Genomic DNA, 15,969 nt, shown 5'->3' on the forward strand with positions numbered 1-15,969 from the left:
TTAAGCTACGAAACTAATTCTGTGTTCCCTTCCCCCAAACAGCCTGTATTGGATTTCTGCCCGATCCATTACCCTGGCATAACCAACAAGAATAAACGCCCAAAGATCTACCTGCACAAACTCTAAATAAATCGGCTTTCGCCACTGAATAAACTAACAAGTACGACTTCACGAATCACGTTTTAAGTTTCCTAATGCATATTTTTCGTCACATAAATGAACCGTAAATATAAAATCAAAATTTATTTCGAAAACATGAAAAAAAAGTACAAACTTTTTCTACTTCTAATTGGTACATTTATTCTATACTCACTACTTTTTATTTTGATTATTATTATAGAAACCTCAAGTAGCACTGAGTAATATCAATAACAAGCAGTTATCATTTCTACAAATATGTAAATTTGTAAAGTACAACAGGAAAATAGAATCTGGCTATCATCTTCGGTTGCCATAGAAAAATATAGTTATTATCAGAAAAACCATAAAAATTGAGATGCGACATTTCAAAGGCATGAGTACACAGCAACAAAGTTTTAAATTATCAAATTTGGTAACTAAATATCAAATTCTATATCACACAAAAACTTAATGTGCACATTTTACATCAACATGAATACAACAGCTGCCATAATCACGCCAAGGAATGTGTAAGTAAGTTTGGGCGCCGAGTTACACTTGTCGCTGTCGCAAGGGTAACAGTTCATATCCTTGATGTCACCCTCCACACTGCTGAAGAAGCTCAGAGCCTTAGCAATGCTGCTACAAGCTCCGCCTGTATGGGGCATGCAGCCTCTAGCTATATGCTCGTTACCATCTTTGTCTGCAAAGAAAAAAACAATTAGATTATACTAAGAAAACTGAATCAAGATTGAGTTTAGTAAAGTAGTTCTAATTTATAGTGAGTGAAGACAGTCAACTGGTGTGTTGGATCTTAAAACGTGGAAAGTTACATAAACAGTATTTAAATCTTACATTTTTATGTATTGTTCGAACAATTTTTTTGTATGCTAATAAAATTTCATAGCTTGTGAGTGATGTTTAGGCCAACACAGGTGGTAACAGACGAGGGGTATCATTTTGAAATATTTACGTTAAGTGTCAAGGTTGTGTCTGCAAAAGAGATTCACTCGTCTGAATACTGACCAAACTACTTTCATGTCGAAACTAAACTACTTCTACACATACAAATACGATCAACAAATGAATATTTCATCAGTTCATCACTGTATATGATCCTTACACATGTTTCAATTAAGTTCATTACGGAGTCGTCAAATCCGCATTTGTTCGGTGTTTGACGACTGCCAAGTTTAGGCCGAAGCCTAAAAATAAGGGACTTTGGTTCTTTGACTCTGAGGTTGCAAAATTTTATTAATATACCTATAGATGCATGTGTTTTATTGATTCGTATAGTTGTGTGTAACTGACATTTCCGAATTGTCAACTGTCGTCGACTAAATATTAAATTCATTGTAGACATCCATGTTTACGAAAAATCAAGGCCAATTTGATGAATTTTTCAACTGAACACCCCGTACTAATTTTAATACTAATTTATGCACCACAATTTTAAAACTGAGAGAATATTCATTCGAAACAATCTTTTCATCTAAATCAGAATCCTTGAAAACTCAACGAATGAATGTTTTTAAGAGCCACGCAAACCTGAAATCTGTTTTTGTGATTTTCCTCCGATCTGTTGATTTTGGGGGTTTTGCAAGGGTCAGGGTTAAGGTTTGTTATTTTTCTTATCTATCGTAATGATGTAAAATAAATATATTGCGTTCAGTTTTAATAGTTCCTGGATGAAATCACTTCCACTGAATAAAACATATTGCTCATTTCATGACTTCTTAACTGATAATTAACTGATAACTTCTGACTATATGTTTTTCGAAATTTATTAATTATTATACGTGAAATACAAATAGAAACATTATTTGTCTGTAAGTCCTTTCAAAAAATGATGACCCTGTTCAGAGAAAAGTTGTGTACTGTGCGTTTTTTGATTAAAGATCCACCGGCAATTAACCTAGAAAATATACGTGACCACATGCAAAGCTAAAGGTCGCAACAAAACACTGAAATCCACTTTTTATATATAAATAAAATCGCAATTTCTTCATTTCGTGTGATTTCAATATACATTATTTACATGGTGCAGTTACATATAGAATTTATTATTAAAAATATAATATATACTGGGTGAGTCACCAAGCACGCGGTCCTCCACAGTTTTCTTTTGAAATTCTGATGTGCCGTTGATAAATAAAGGTACGCACTTTGTTGTGGTATCAACTAAATCAATTTTAATATACACAGTGTTTATAAAAAAAATAATTTTAGACACTAATAAATGACAGACCTGACCTCTACTCCAATTTTCACAACAAACTCCAATTCGTTCTATTTTTGACGGTATTAATTAAATTTGACACGGTCCACAATAGAGCAGATAACAAACAATACGTGGGATGTTATTAATCTAATGCTATTTTAGTGTTTAATTTTGCATACATACTATCTGTTTTTCTATCTAGGCGAAAAGTTTGTTGGCAAATTCACCAAAATATTTCTTGGCAGAATCGAAACTTTGAATAATGAAAGCTTTTTAGACCAACAAATTGGAAAGTTAGATTTTATTAAAGCAGAAACTAAGCTGTACCTAACTGTTTATTAATCTGTTCCTGTTTTATGCTTTTTATCTCAGGAATGAAATCAAGGTTAAATTTAATGACAATTAAGCTGCAATTAATTCTCTATTGTGTTGTTTTTAACGAACAGAGTTTTAATTCCTGCTTGTGTTATATAATTGATCACAAGTACGGATGTTACAATATTTTTCACACGTCATTTGAAATTTCGGTCATTAAAATTCTTGACACTTGAAAAGTCGAACTACTTAGTAATTTCAACATTCTTAACACATTTCAGTTAAATTGAATAGGTATTTACAAGTTGCAGGTGTTTGCTCTGACACATACTTCACCCAGTGGTACCACACGAGTACCCCAATAGACCAATATCAATTGTAACGGTCATTTACAGTGATGATGTAGTTGTTTAAAATACTCATTCATTATCTCATTTAGCTCTTTATGTATGCTAATTCCCCGATAAACCCATGACTTCAGACCTCCGTCTCGTCATAATCCGATTCGGTTTCAATTCTCACCTTGAGCAACCAACTTGACACACTGCTTAGGAATCCAACTGGTGAGAGCACCACCACCGAATTCTTCATTACAATCAACAGTGTTATACGTGAAGCTGCTGATGCCGTAACTGCAAAGTTTGTTTTCGCTGGAATCGCATTTGTAGCAAGTCAGGGCCAGTGCTGCAAAAAAATAAATATTAAATATGAGACGAAACATAAAACCTGCTCACAAACGATGGTTACTTAATGATACGTATTACGAGCTTCATAATGTTTTCATGATTTTATTATATCGTGCACTTAATTTAGTGGTTTTGGGGTGAGTGAACCAAGATCGATGGCACCCTATCGAAAATCTAATTTAGAATTGGGGTTTTTTATTATAAATGTATGTGGGGTGAATGTATTTACGGTGAGGAGTCAGCATTTAACAGCGTTGTAACCTGATTGTGGCCCAAACATTGCAATTTATATCGCAATAAAGAAAAGTGAGTCAGGGTTTAGGTTGGCAAATGCAAGACCAAACTTGGCCTTCGTTTTAATTTAAATTTCGTCGATAGTATCAAAAAAGTTATATAATTATTTTAATAATTCATTAGTGTTGTTAGTTGGTATCATTGTTAGTTCGAAGTTTGGGTGGAAAAAAACTGCTTTAATGATGGACAGATGAGAATTGATTATATCAAGAGTGGTTTTGTGGTGATGGCACCAGCCTGTGCCACAACTCCTGAACTCCTTTCACGTGACTTTGTTGTTTGCTAGTTCGCTATTACGCGAGTTAGTTTAACAAAGCACAAATTTCAGATTCGATAATTAAAGACAGTAAAACGTGATCATCAAAGCTTGTGAGGAGTACAGCTGTAGATTTAAAAAACTCTTGGTAAACTTTAGCGGTGTAAAAAGTTTAAGGCAGCTACCAAAACTAAATAAATGAATTTTAAGTACTTTTTGTCTAACGATTTTTTTTTAACGATAAACAAAACTATTACTGGTTAGTGGCTTGCAATAAAAGTAGACATAAAAACTGCGATAACACAGGTGTATTTGTTTCCAATGAAGCTAAATGAGGAAGTTTTTGCAGGACTTATAAATGAATTACTACTCAACCGAAGATGATTTTTCTCGGTAGTGCATAAAACTCGAACAACGCACTAAATAAAAGTCGTTTATTTGATGGCGACGACAGAAATAGAAGGAAGTCTTTCACAATCCTAGTAACAAACATACAAGTACGCATGTCAGAAAATTAATAAGAATTAAATTTAAACAATAGAATGCGTCGGTTCTTTTGCAATGTTAATTAACCTTAAAGTAGGAACCATACAGGAAGTAACGTCCACTTCAAACAGGAATCACATTCCGGTTACGTCTGCTGATAAGTGAAAGGGAAAAACCATACAAAAAAAACCTCCAAAATGAGAACTTTTTCGTGAGATAGTGACAGCATATTTGTGAACTATTGTACAAAGTAAAGTTAAAAGAACTATAAAGTGATTTATTTGTTATTAATTCGTACACCAAGTAGATATTAACGCGGGAACAGTAATTATAGTTTTGGTTTTGCAATAATGACAGAGTAAATCGTGTGGATGATACGATATTCTATGAACAGATTCTAAAAGGTTCACAAGCATACTTACTTAAACAAAGCCATTACGCGCCATTCATTGTTTTATAACCTGAATTGTAACACTTAACGTTAGATCAAACTGTGAGGTTCGCGTATAATGAATTACCATTCTCTGAATTGTTCATAAACAGGTTTTGAAATAGTATATTAAAGAACGAGTTTCATAAGGCAAATATTGAGGCACGAACCCAAGTTTATAGAACGAGCGGCGAAGCCGCGAGTTATATAAAGGATGAGTGCCTCAATGGCCTTATGAACGAGTTATTTATACTATTTTTTCTACCGCACACGTTTTTTCCCAAAATTTAATTGAAATTTGCATTTTTTTTAATCTGGGGACTTTTGTCGTGGTTGGTGATGGGTCGGTCTGACGCTAACCACGATATATTTGAGGTTCTAATTTTCACAACAATAATTGTAATTCAAACCAATTCGAGTTTTTGTAATTTAAAATTGGTTAAAATGTCTTGCGAAGAAGTTACCCGTCCGGAAACATGAGAAATTTTAAGTTTAGATTTGCCACTGACATTCACCTGACATTTCTCGTCATTGCTACCAATCTTACCGATCTAAATTACACCAGATCTATTAAAGAACGCCTTTCCGCTATTAACGAACTGCTGTGACGTCATTTGCGTGCGTTAATAGCTCTATTAGAAAACCAAAAAACGTGGGCGGTAGAAAAAGAAATATTTTTACCTTGCAGACTTAATTCATTGTGGATGAGAAAGTTAAAAAGCAGTAAAGCCGTGCTTTGTAAGAACATGCGCTGTACCTTTTAGAAGTGCGAAGACTTAACAATGAAAGACTCGGTGGTTTAAAATAGCATGAAACAGTTTCGTTAGTTGGCGTTTTTAAAATTCAAGGTCATAGACTACTAAATCTCATCCGTTTAAATAATGCTTCCCATTAAGGAAGTAAGTAAAAATGTTACAGAATGCAGGAAAATGAAACGAATAAAATCTAAATGTTGTTATATACAATTTATGGCACAAAAGTACTTTGACTTGGTGCTTATTGGAATAACTGAAAAAAAAATGCTCGAAGAACTTCCCTCGCCCACAACTGGTCCAACATTTTAGAAAATTTATAAAATTTGGTTTTCAAAATAAAGATAAATGTGTAGTAAAGGTAGTAAGCTATTCGTATGTTTCAAGTTAATTTTTCCCTTTCACAGTTTTGTGATGACGTCATCAACATTCTAGAAGGTCGAATTGTTAGTATCAATATTTTCAAAATTCCTAAAAAAACAAAAATATCACCTATTGGTAACAAAAAAAAGTCACACATTTCAAACTCGAGAAATGGTTTGTAATTCGTGTGCACGAAAGTATTTCTTAAAACTGCTTTAAATTATTCCTAATAATTAAGTTTATGGAAAAAACTGATACTAAAAGTTCAATTTATAAATATCTGTATTTCAATATAGTATCTACTATATTCCCACATTTTATAAAAATTAACTAACAACAACCATACATATTCTTCCAAGAAACCAATTCGGAACAGGAAGTGGGCACAGCCAAAGATCACGATTATTTGCTATTGTATCTGCTTGTTTGATAACAAGCCCAAGAAAAAACGAGATGTTCAAACTACAGTTCAACAATAAAAAATATATATATTGTGAGCGTCAAAGTTTAAGATTTAAAAAGCCGCTTATACTACTTAATATAAAAGGTGATCATTCAATTTGGATTTTTTTTGCGAAAATTTGGGCGTTTAGGGGAAAATCTCAAAGCAGATCTGTACACCACAAGTGTGTAAAATTTAAACCATTTTAATATACATAGAATCTTTTGAGACAACGTCGTGAAATTCTTGGTGGGGATGACGTTTCACAATATACATGATATTCCTAATATACATACAAAATTTGACCATTATGTGTCTAATAAAAATTGACTACAGACGACAGATATGAAACGTCGAGAAAACATGAAAGTACCAAATCTCCCGGACTCGACTTTCGCTTACGCTCGGGTAAGTAAAAATGGTTCCATATCAGGATTAAAATCCTTGCCTTTAATGGAAAGGTATGTATAAAATATCTGGATTAGGTAATATGGCAGTGATTAATTTACTCTTATCTATAAAAAGTTTTATCAACGTATTTGTTTAATACATAAATAAACGTAAAGTTTAATTTCCAAATCTTTGTTTACATATATAATGTTCCTTAAATTTTCCTTACTTGCGTCATTTTATTTTCGGCATCTGTATTATTTTCTGCAGTTTTGAGAATACACTAGTGTCTTTATGACATTTCCTACACTCCACAGATACAAAAATTCGTCGAAAGTTATTTCGACAAAATTGAAAAATAAACTGACACATTCGTCAATTTTTTGTATCCTGTATAAAGGAATTCTAAAAAAATATGAATGCAATAATAAATCACAATATAGACTCCTATTTTGCACACTTTAGATCGGTTTATTTGGCAAAATGTTGAGATGACGTTATCAATTGGGGGGGGGAGCGGGTGTAAACAAATATATTTTGATTACAAATTTTCCATGCTTACGACAACTTTGAAACGCTTGCAAAATTTCAAAGCATTCGATTTCGCAGATTCAAAATTAAATTGCAAAATGTCGTTATACACTTTTGATTTGTTTTTCCAAAAAGCTGGATGTCTCGGGTAAAAACTCAACGCGGACTCATAAACAACATGTGTAGGAATATGTTATTTTCTAAGATTTAAGATACATTTACTATGAACAACTTTGAGGTGACGTCATCATATTTTTGGTGGGGATGATTACAGAAAGTTTGGCTAGCGTTTTACGATATACATGGTATTCATAATACGCGTATAAAATTTGACAATAATCCGTCCAGTAGTTTCGGAGATTATCCGTCTTAACCAAATTTTGACACAGACAGGCAGACGGAAATGGGGAAACCCATCGACAAAATATGAAAGTAGCCAGTCGCCTGATGGACCGGATTATAATACTTTAGCTTACGCTCGGTAAGTAAAAAATAAGCAGTATCAATATTGCAACATTTCTATCGTCAGTCATCAGGTAATGAAATAGCATTTTTTGTTAAATTAGCTCATTTTTGTTTTTACTAAACCTATCGTGATCACCTAATACTATTTACATTAATTTACTAACTTATATTGAAATTACGAAAAAAGATTGAGTATATTGCAAAATACTTTGATTATTATCATTATAGTTTTATTGCTGGCAACGTGAGGGTGAATCGTGGTAACAAAATCTGACTCAGCCTGAATACATAGATAAACCACGACTCCGACGAGAGATAAATACGATCATCATTCTGTCTCTGATATCAAAATAATTCACCCTTTATCACACATCCTGTCAGTATTGTTTTCCTGAAATTGGTATTCGTCCCTTTCGTGATATTGTTAATTTTCCAAACAAATACATACTCGTAGTACTATTCCCTGTATATGTAGTCTCTTAGCAACAAACTGTATTACAATGAGATAGCGAATTCACTAAAACATGCCAAAACAAAGTTTTTATTCGTAGAATAAAAACAGCAAGATTTACCTTCCTCATTTTGATCTAAGTACATTCATTTCAGTGCATACATTCATTCAACCAATGCAATGTAATGAAAAATAAAATCCTTACAACTAAAACAATTCTGAAAAATGAGGGATACAAAAACGAAAAAACACAGAACAACCAATAACTTCCTTCTAAAAAATGACCAGAAAAAACATTTCCTTACACTGAATAGATAAGTTTCACTCAAATTACAACCTTATCATTTTTAAATATGTATTGACTGATTTTTTTTAAATAAATTTAAACTAATCACTTCCTTCCACAATCTCGATAAAAAAAGCAAAAATAACCCTTCATGGTGCTTCTGGCGAACAAGAAAAACAAGAAAAATGTGTTCACTCACTTTTGGTAACGTGTTACACTATTGTGTAATTCCGTACATATTTAAGTTATAAAACTGCCGTTTGCATACCATAAAACCAATATTGTTATCGCAGTCTGAAAAACTATCTTACAAATATTTGACATGTAAATGAATAAAGAATTAGTTAACATATTAGTCGGTCATTTCCATTTTGCCCCCAATTCTTTTTTGTGTTAAGTACTCGTAAAACACTTTACCAAAGATTACCAAACCGTCATAACCCAAACAAAAGGTATAATATACCAATGAATCTGTACCGGAAAGTTTTATTTCTCGTATGCGAAACCGCAAGCACAGATTTCCACCCATCCTGAACTGTGACTCCCCCATGTTCCCCCTTTACAAAGAAATTAACACAATATTTTTAGCTCATATCACAACAAATTCATTAATAACAACCAACAAATTTAAAAAATTACCTGTACTGATGGCCAGCATGAAAGCAAGCACTTGCACAATTTTCGCAGCCATTCTTTGTTATTTAGCAACAACGCCCGTTACACTTATCGACCAAACACCACACTCTTCCGACTGCCAGAGAGGGACTAAGAGACTGAGACTGTGCAACGGTCGGAGTTGGAGGGTTCCACGACTGTTTTATCGCAAAATGCAAGCCAAACAACAGCCGTAGCCGGAACAATTCGGCTCAAAGCCGCCAGAGACTGCCGCTTTTTGAACTCTAAAAGGTGTGAAGTGATTTTGATGCTTAGCTGACAGAATCTCTAGTAGCACTATGATGACTGGACGTGATTTTTACAATACCGCAAGTGAGATCGAAAGTGGTTGATTACGATCGACTGGATATTGCCGTCTTTCTCGTGATACTAGGTTTTCGCGTTTCGCCCTTCGTGAAGGGCTGCTGCACGTTGCGCCGCGCCGGGATGCTGCGTTCTGCGTCGCTTCGCAGTTGCTCTTGTGGAGATTCTTTTTATTTTACGCAAGATGGCCAGCGGTTATTGAACGAAAAATTTATAAGGTTGGTTTATCGCAGACGGTGGCGTCAGACACCCCTGCGGTTTATGGTAGGGTTACTGAGTCGTAACATTATTAACGGGGTTTGAGCGCTGGGGGCATTGGCTGCGAAACTGGAGGGGCGATAGGGCTCTCACTTTAATTTAAATTTGCCGTTTGTCTACTCTAGATTTTTGTAAGTCGGTGTTTTGACTTTTTTTCTATTTGTTTTCTGTGTTTTAATTGTTGTTTAATATTTCATATTATATTAATTGTTTCCATTATATTATCCTTTTGAATAATGCTCGTTGGAAAAATAATTTAGTATTATTATTACTATTTTAAGAACCACCACTGAACCGGAAATAATTGGCGTTCAGCCAGGACTTCTATCATTACCGGTACTAAGACCAAGTATGGTATAAGTAATGATATGCTTTGTTTAGATCAATAAAAAACTTTTGGGATGCTAGCATCACAGCATAAAAATTCATCTGCTATTATTCTCTAATCTTATCCCATCCTCAAGAGCCCAGAATAACTACCGATCATTTATCCGCGGTACTAACCTATTCTGTATAACATGACCAGACTGTTCGAGAAGTTATAAACAATATGAAAAGTAGCTTTTTATATTTTGACAATTATTGAATAATTTAAGTGTAAATATTTCAACTAAACTATTTGGTACATGCTACATGCATTGGAGTTAACTAAAGGTAGGACTGAAATTTTCTCACGATATGTTGATAATAATAATTGTATGGCTCAGATAAAACTTGTTCTATCTTATGCACTTTGTGCGTCATCGGAATTATTTGTCAAACAAAATCTTTGGTTTATTTAACGTTTTGCCACTCTACTTAATTTTGAACAATGAAGCGATTTAGTGATCTAAACAAAACAAGTTACATTAAATGTGTTGGATTATCTAGAAAAAAAGAAAACATGATGTTAGGCAGTTTAAGAGAAAAAGTGCAATTTACCGCAGTAGACTTATGGTGTTTATTTTAGTTTTGATAAGTACAGTATACTTAATATTTCTGCTTTATTTGTAGAAAGAAATTCATCGAAAGAGTTGGACACAAAAATGGTGGTATGGTTAAATACAAAAAATATAGATTATCATGAAAAAGCGATGAAAGGTCAGATTTGGAATATGTGTGCAATAGACTTCGCGAAAAATTGTATCATTTAGATCACTCTGCTCAAGAACATGGATACCGTGTCCTAAGACTTCCGCCACACCACGATCATTTTAATGCAATTGAAATGGTATGGTCGTAATGTACACGAAAGTACGATAAAAGTATTCCAAAAACAAATGTTTCTTCTGTTGATGTACTGAAAACTTGGGAAAATGTAATAAACCAAGTTCCCTATACACACTGGGAATTAGTAATTTACGCAACTAGTTCGGGATAGCCTGCTTCCCGCATGAACGCTTGTTTGAGGCACGACCGAAGGGAGTGCCGCATTTGCGTGAATGCGGGAAGCAGGCTCACGAACGTGTTGTGTACAATATTTTTTGCGACGAATAAACCTTTAAACTGAAGAGATTAACTGTGAGTTATTTATAAACAACGCCATTGACAGCGCCGTCAGCACGTCACAATGTTGACACTACCCGAGTATTTTAAGGTTACCATGGCAACGGGAAGTTAAATGCACGTGTGCGGGAAGTTCGACCTCCCGCACTCTGGTGAATGCGCGAAAGTCATCAAAAAAGGTCATGAGTGCAAAAAATTATATTAACCACACGGAAAAAATCATAGATGACGACGCCACAGTTTGCCCGATAACCGTAACTAATTATTGCTGTTTTTCTAATCGGAAATATGCTAATTTTCGAGTTTTCGACTGACACCAACACGTTATTATTGTTTGTAAATTCACAATTCATGTTAGGATTTTAATCGTTAGTGGTTCCAACACAATTTAACAGTCATGAGATTGTTCAGATAAAGCACTTGCTAGGAGATTTTATGAAATTCACTTAGTCAGGACTCATCCTTTGTTTATCAAGTTATAAATAAGGTTTCTGGATGCTTATACTTAAGTTTTACATTATAACACTTCTTAATTCGTCACACAAGATCGCTAATAGTTTATTTACGGTAGTTAAATCAACTTAACGTTGTTCCAGTCTGGGAAAAGGACCGTGAAAAGTGCACTTGAATTCATAATATCTGGTACGTCTCACTTTACGGTTATTACACCCTACCGGTCCAACGACCTTGAAGGGTACTTTTCCTGTATTGTAAATAGTGTAAATAAAGACAGTTCAGCACCAACCCTCGTCTGATTCACACCACCACCCGCGCGACATAACCATTTGGTCCTTCGAGCCGGATTAAGTTGTCGAACAGAACAACATTACATAACATAGTAATAATCATTACAAAGTCGCCGGAATAGCGGGCAGTGTAATCAGTGAATCTGAGGTGGTCCACGAACCACAGCATATTAAGAACGTGTCAACTGAGGCACGTCAATCACCATTCTTGAACTACCAGCAGTCTTCTACAAGGGCTCACATATCAACGGCGTCAACAGCTGATCACAAGGAGTACAGCAGAAAAGGTCAGATCTTTCCATTTCATATCCTGTTTCCACCCCGTCTCTGTTGTTTGCGGAGGTTTGTGCATTTGTTTTTGAGGTCTTTAAATTTCAAGTATGACAAAGGCAAAAGACATAGCTGCTTATAAACATGAAAGAACCCAAATTATTAACCGTTTGCAACGCATTCAAGCGTTTGCTAATAATGTTGGTGAAAATATAAATAACAGTTTAATTAAGGCGAGACATACGGTTGCAATTGACGCGTTCAGGGAATTTTCTGAGGTTCAGTCGTGTATAGAACAGGGTGCTGCAAATGCAACAGAGCTAGCAGAGGAGGCAGACAAAAGGGTCGATTTTGAAGATCTATATTACGAGACGGTCGCTGCAATAGAATCATTATTAACACGGCATACCGCGAATACGGAAAAAAATGGTTCCACGGTAACTCCACCGTCTAACACTAATGATCAAACAAAAATAAAATTGCCGGTACTAACATTACCAGAATTTAGTGGCTCGTTTTCAGAATGGCTGGCTTTTAAGGACACTTTTAAGTCAGTTATTCACGAGAATACAACGCTAAGCAATGTAGAAAAAATGCATCGCTTGGATGTACAGGTTTATTAACAATTGTAGAGTTAAAAACAGAAGATTATCTATAAGTTTAGATGATGCGCAATCCTCTAAGAGTAATCATATTCTCGCATTGACAATCAATGAATTACAGCATGCACATGATGTATTAATTAAGCTAGTACAAAACGAGACTTTCTCGCAGGAATTAAATTTGTTGAATTCTAATCAAGACATAAATAAGTCGAGTAAACTACTGAATCTAAGTCCTTTTATTGATATGCAAGGCATAATTAGAGTAGGGGGTAGGTTACGGAATGCGAATTTATCATTTGATAAAAAACACCCAATAATCTTGCCAAAAAATCACCCTCTAACAAAAATGATAATTCGGCATTTTCACATAGTAAATTTGCATGCTGGGGCTCAGGCAACTCTTGCCGCTATTCGTCATTCTTATTGGATAATAGCTGGGCGTAACACAATACGATCCGTTTTACACAAGTGCATTACCTGCTTTCGAGCAAAACCCACAATAGCGCACCAAAAGATGGGTGATCTGCCAGAACCACGTCTTGAGCCTGTACGTCCGTTTTTTAAAACAGGTGTGGATTATTGTGGACCCATTTTTATTAAAGAAAGCCGAGGCCGCGGTAAAGGTAGTACCAAGGCAGTACACCTAGAGTTGGTAAGTGACTTGACGTCCGAAGGTTTCTTGAACGCACTTAGGCGTTTTATGTCTCGTAGAGGTCAAGTAAAAGAGTTGCATTCGGACAATGCTACAAATTTTGTCGGTAGTAAAAATCAGTTAAAAGAGTTAAGGGACATTTTAAAAAATGATATCAGTAAGAGTACCATTATTAACCATTTGGCAAATCAAAACATTAAATGGTGTTTTATTCCGTCGAGAACGCCAAATTTCGGTGGCATTTGGGAGGCCAATATTAAAATAGTAAAATCTCACATGAAAAGTGTTATTGGTGAACAAATTTTGACCTTCGAAGAAATGCACACGTTTCTGACAAGAATAGAGGCTTGCCTCAATTCCCGTCCACTAACCCCTCTTTCCTCTGATCCCAACGACCTCGAAGCTCTAACTCCGGGCCACTTTTTAATTGGAGAAGCGTTGACGGCGCCGGTAGAGATCAACCTAGACGACGTCAGACTCAATCGCTTGAGTCGTTGGCAAATGGTGGAGAAGATGAGGCAGCACTTCTGGAAACGATGGTCCCGAGAATACGTTGTCCAACTACAACAGCGCAACAAATGGAAGATTGAGACAGCGGCGGTCCAACCTGGAGCTATGGTACTGCTCGTTGAAGACGGCCTTCCCCCGTTGCATTGGCCACTCGGTCGCATCCAGGAGGTGCACCACGGCAACGATGGTCTTGTGCGTGTAGTTACGGTCAAAACGAACAAGGGACTGTATAAACGCGGCATTAGCAAAATTTGCGTAGTGCCCATGGACGATGACAAAAACATGTGAAGGTGCGTTCCAGAAAAATAAGTCTGCGGACTTAACAAGTGAAAGTGCGTTCCAGAAAAATAAGTCTGCGGACTTAACAAGTAAAGGTGCGGTCCTGAAAAATAAGTTTGCGGACTATTTTAAGGTGCGACCCGAACAAATTAAGTTTTACTTTTTTTGAGGTTCAACAAAAATTGTTTGGAACAATCAATTTATATTAGTAATTAAATGAAGTGTAATCATAATTAAAATTATTTCCGTTATTGTTATCATATTACTATTAGCGTTTTTTAATCCACATTGATATTGTTACTCATATTTAAGATATACTTGTGTTCGTATTACATATTAGTTGCATAGTTTGTATACAAATTTGAGTCCATTAGGACGTCAAGGGGGGCGGCGATGGTACGTCTCACTTTACGGTTATTACACCCTACCGGTCCAACGACCTTGAAGGGTACTTTTCCTGTATTGTAAATAGTGTAAATAAAGACAGTTCAGCACCAACCCTCGTCTGATTCACACCACCACCCGCGCGACATAACCAATATCGTAGACTGAGGGACGAAGGGATTAGTGTTTCCCCCTTAGACAGTTATCATCATCTGGACATCATCGAGACTTATTTCTCCCGACGTGGGAAATTATATCACCGCGACGAGGGACGCATTTTGTGTTTATTTATCATGTGTTTGTTTGGGATAACCTGGGGGCAATTCATGATATCAGCTGTCAAAGCTAACTGTTTTAAGTAACCAGTTACTTGGATCAAGGCATAATTTAACATTATGTAAACATTAACATATGAAATTGTTTGAATCGTTGATAAAGTATGGCATATATTAAACTCAAGTAATTTTGTTAACTTTGCAATTTTTCTCCATCTCACAATTTTATCTTCAGTAATTTTCTTTGTCGTATAATTTAAATTGAACGTAAATTTTCATGCTCTGTAGTTCCAAACCCCACGTATTTTTTCTTCTGCATAAGTTTTACTTCACACCATATCTTTTTTTGTTTTTATAAACCTTTGCTAGTTTTTTTCACCACGTTAATATTTTGTTGATTAATGACTTCCATCATATAAATTGTCTGATGTCCAAACTTAATCTCAGATAAGAATTCTTTGTTGTTTCAAGTTTCACGAGAGTGTATGGCGAATTTAAAGGTTGTGTATTGCTCTTTTGAGACTTTAACACTCGTTCGGTTGTAGTTTAATATCAGAGTCATAGAAATTGAACATTCAAATGGAATTGAGGTAAACAACACAGAAACACGTGGCGGAAGCGGAGTGCGCGGTTCCTTGTCGAGCTGGCAGTCGCGCCATCTGCACAAACGACGCAGTTCTTGAATAGAAAACAGGGGAGTAGTCGGGATGTCGTGACGCTCACGCCTTATCAATATACGGGATTTCCAACCACGAGTTTGCGAGCGTATCGGCCTGCTACCGCGGCACGTTTCTTCGTTAGATAGAGGGGTGCTGGGCGGCATGTGCTTGCCGGTAAAATAGAATCACTGTCGTGGGGGGAGAACAGCCACAACCAGGAGCCCCAAACTCTGCTCGTGCTACAACGCCATCTATGGGTAATTTTGCTATGCTCTAAAATGAAATTGATATAGTTCGATCGCCACACTCTAATGGCGCCCTGGTGTCGCTGTTGGCTGTTGCTGTGGGCCCCGCTGTAGTTTTATGAAAATTTTGTTCCC

General features: G+C 35.7%; 2 protein-coding genes across 2 annotated transcripts; one reads left to right on the top strand and one right to left on the bottom strand.

Moving 5' to 3' along the window:
* Nucleotides 1–228: 228 nt before the first annotated feature.
* On the bottom strand, nucleotides 229–9,275 carry LOC135132408 (uncharacterized). The gene is made up of 3 exons (XM_064060487.1): nucleotides 9,128–9,275; nucleotides 3,179–3,340; nucleotides 229–823 (listed from the first exon to the last, which is right to left on the bottom strand). The coding sequence occupies exons 1-3, from the start codon at nucleotides 9,177–9,179 to the stop codon at nucleotides 603–605; spliced, it is 435 nt and encodes a 144-aa protein (XP_063916557.1). The 5' UTR covers nucleotides 9,180–9,275; the 3' UTR covers nucleotides 229–602.
* A 3,556-nt stretch (nucleotides 9,276–12,831) lies between these two features.
* On the top strand, nucleotides 12,832–15,613 carry LOC135132905 (uncharacterized). Its single transcript, XM_064061121.1, has 6 exons — nucleotides 12,832–14,184; nucleotides 14,252–14,404; nucleotides 14,646–14,719; nucleotides 14,819–14,898; nucleotides 15,378–15,430; nucleotides 15,476–15,613. The coding sequence occupies exons 1-6, from the start codon at nucleotides 12,832–12,834 to the stop codon at nucleotides 15,611–15,613; spliced, it is 1,851 nt and encodes a 616-aa protein (XP_063917191.1).
* Nucleotides 15,614–15,969: the final 356 nt, after the last annotated feature.

The sequence above is a fragment of the Zophobas morio genome, unplaced genomic scaffold, assembly GCF_036711695.1.
Source record: "Zophobas morio isolate AGI-343-1 ecotype UQ-CSIRO unplaced genomic scaffold, CSIRO_AGI_Zmor_V1 ptg000021l, whole genome shotgun sequence".
Classification (NCBI taxonomy): domain Eukaryota; kingdom Metazoa; phylum Arthropoda; class Insecta; order Coleoptera; family Tenebrionidae; genus Zophobas; species Zophobas morio.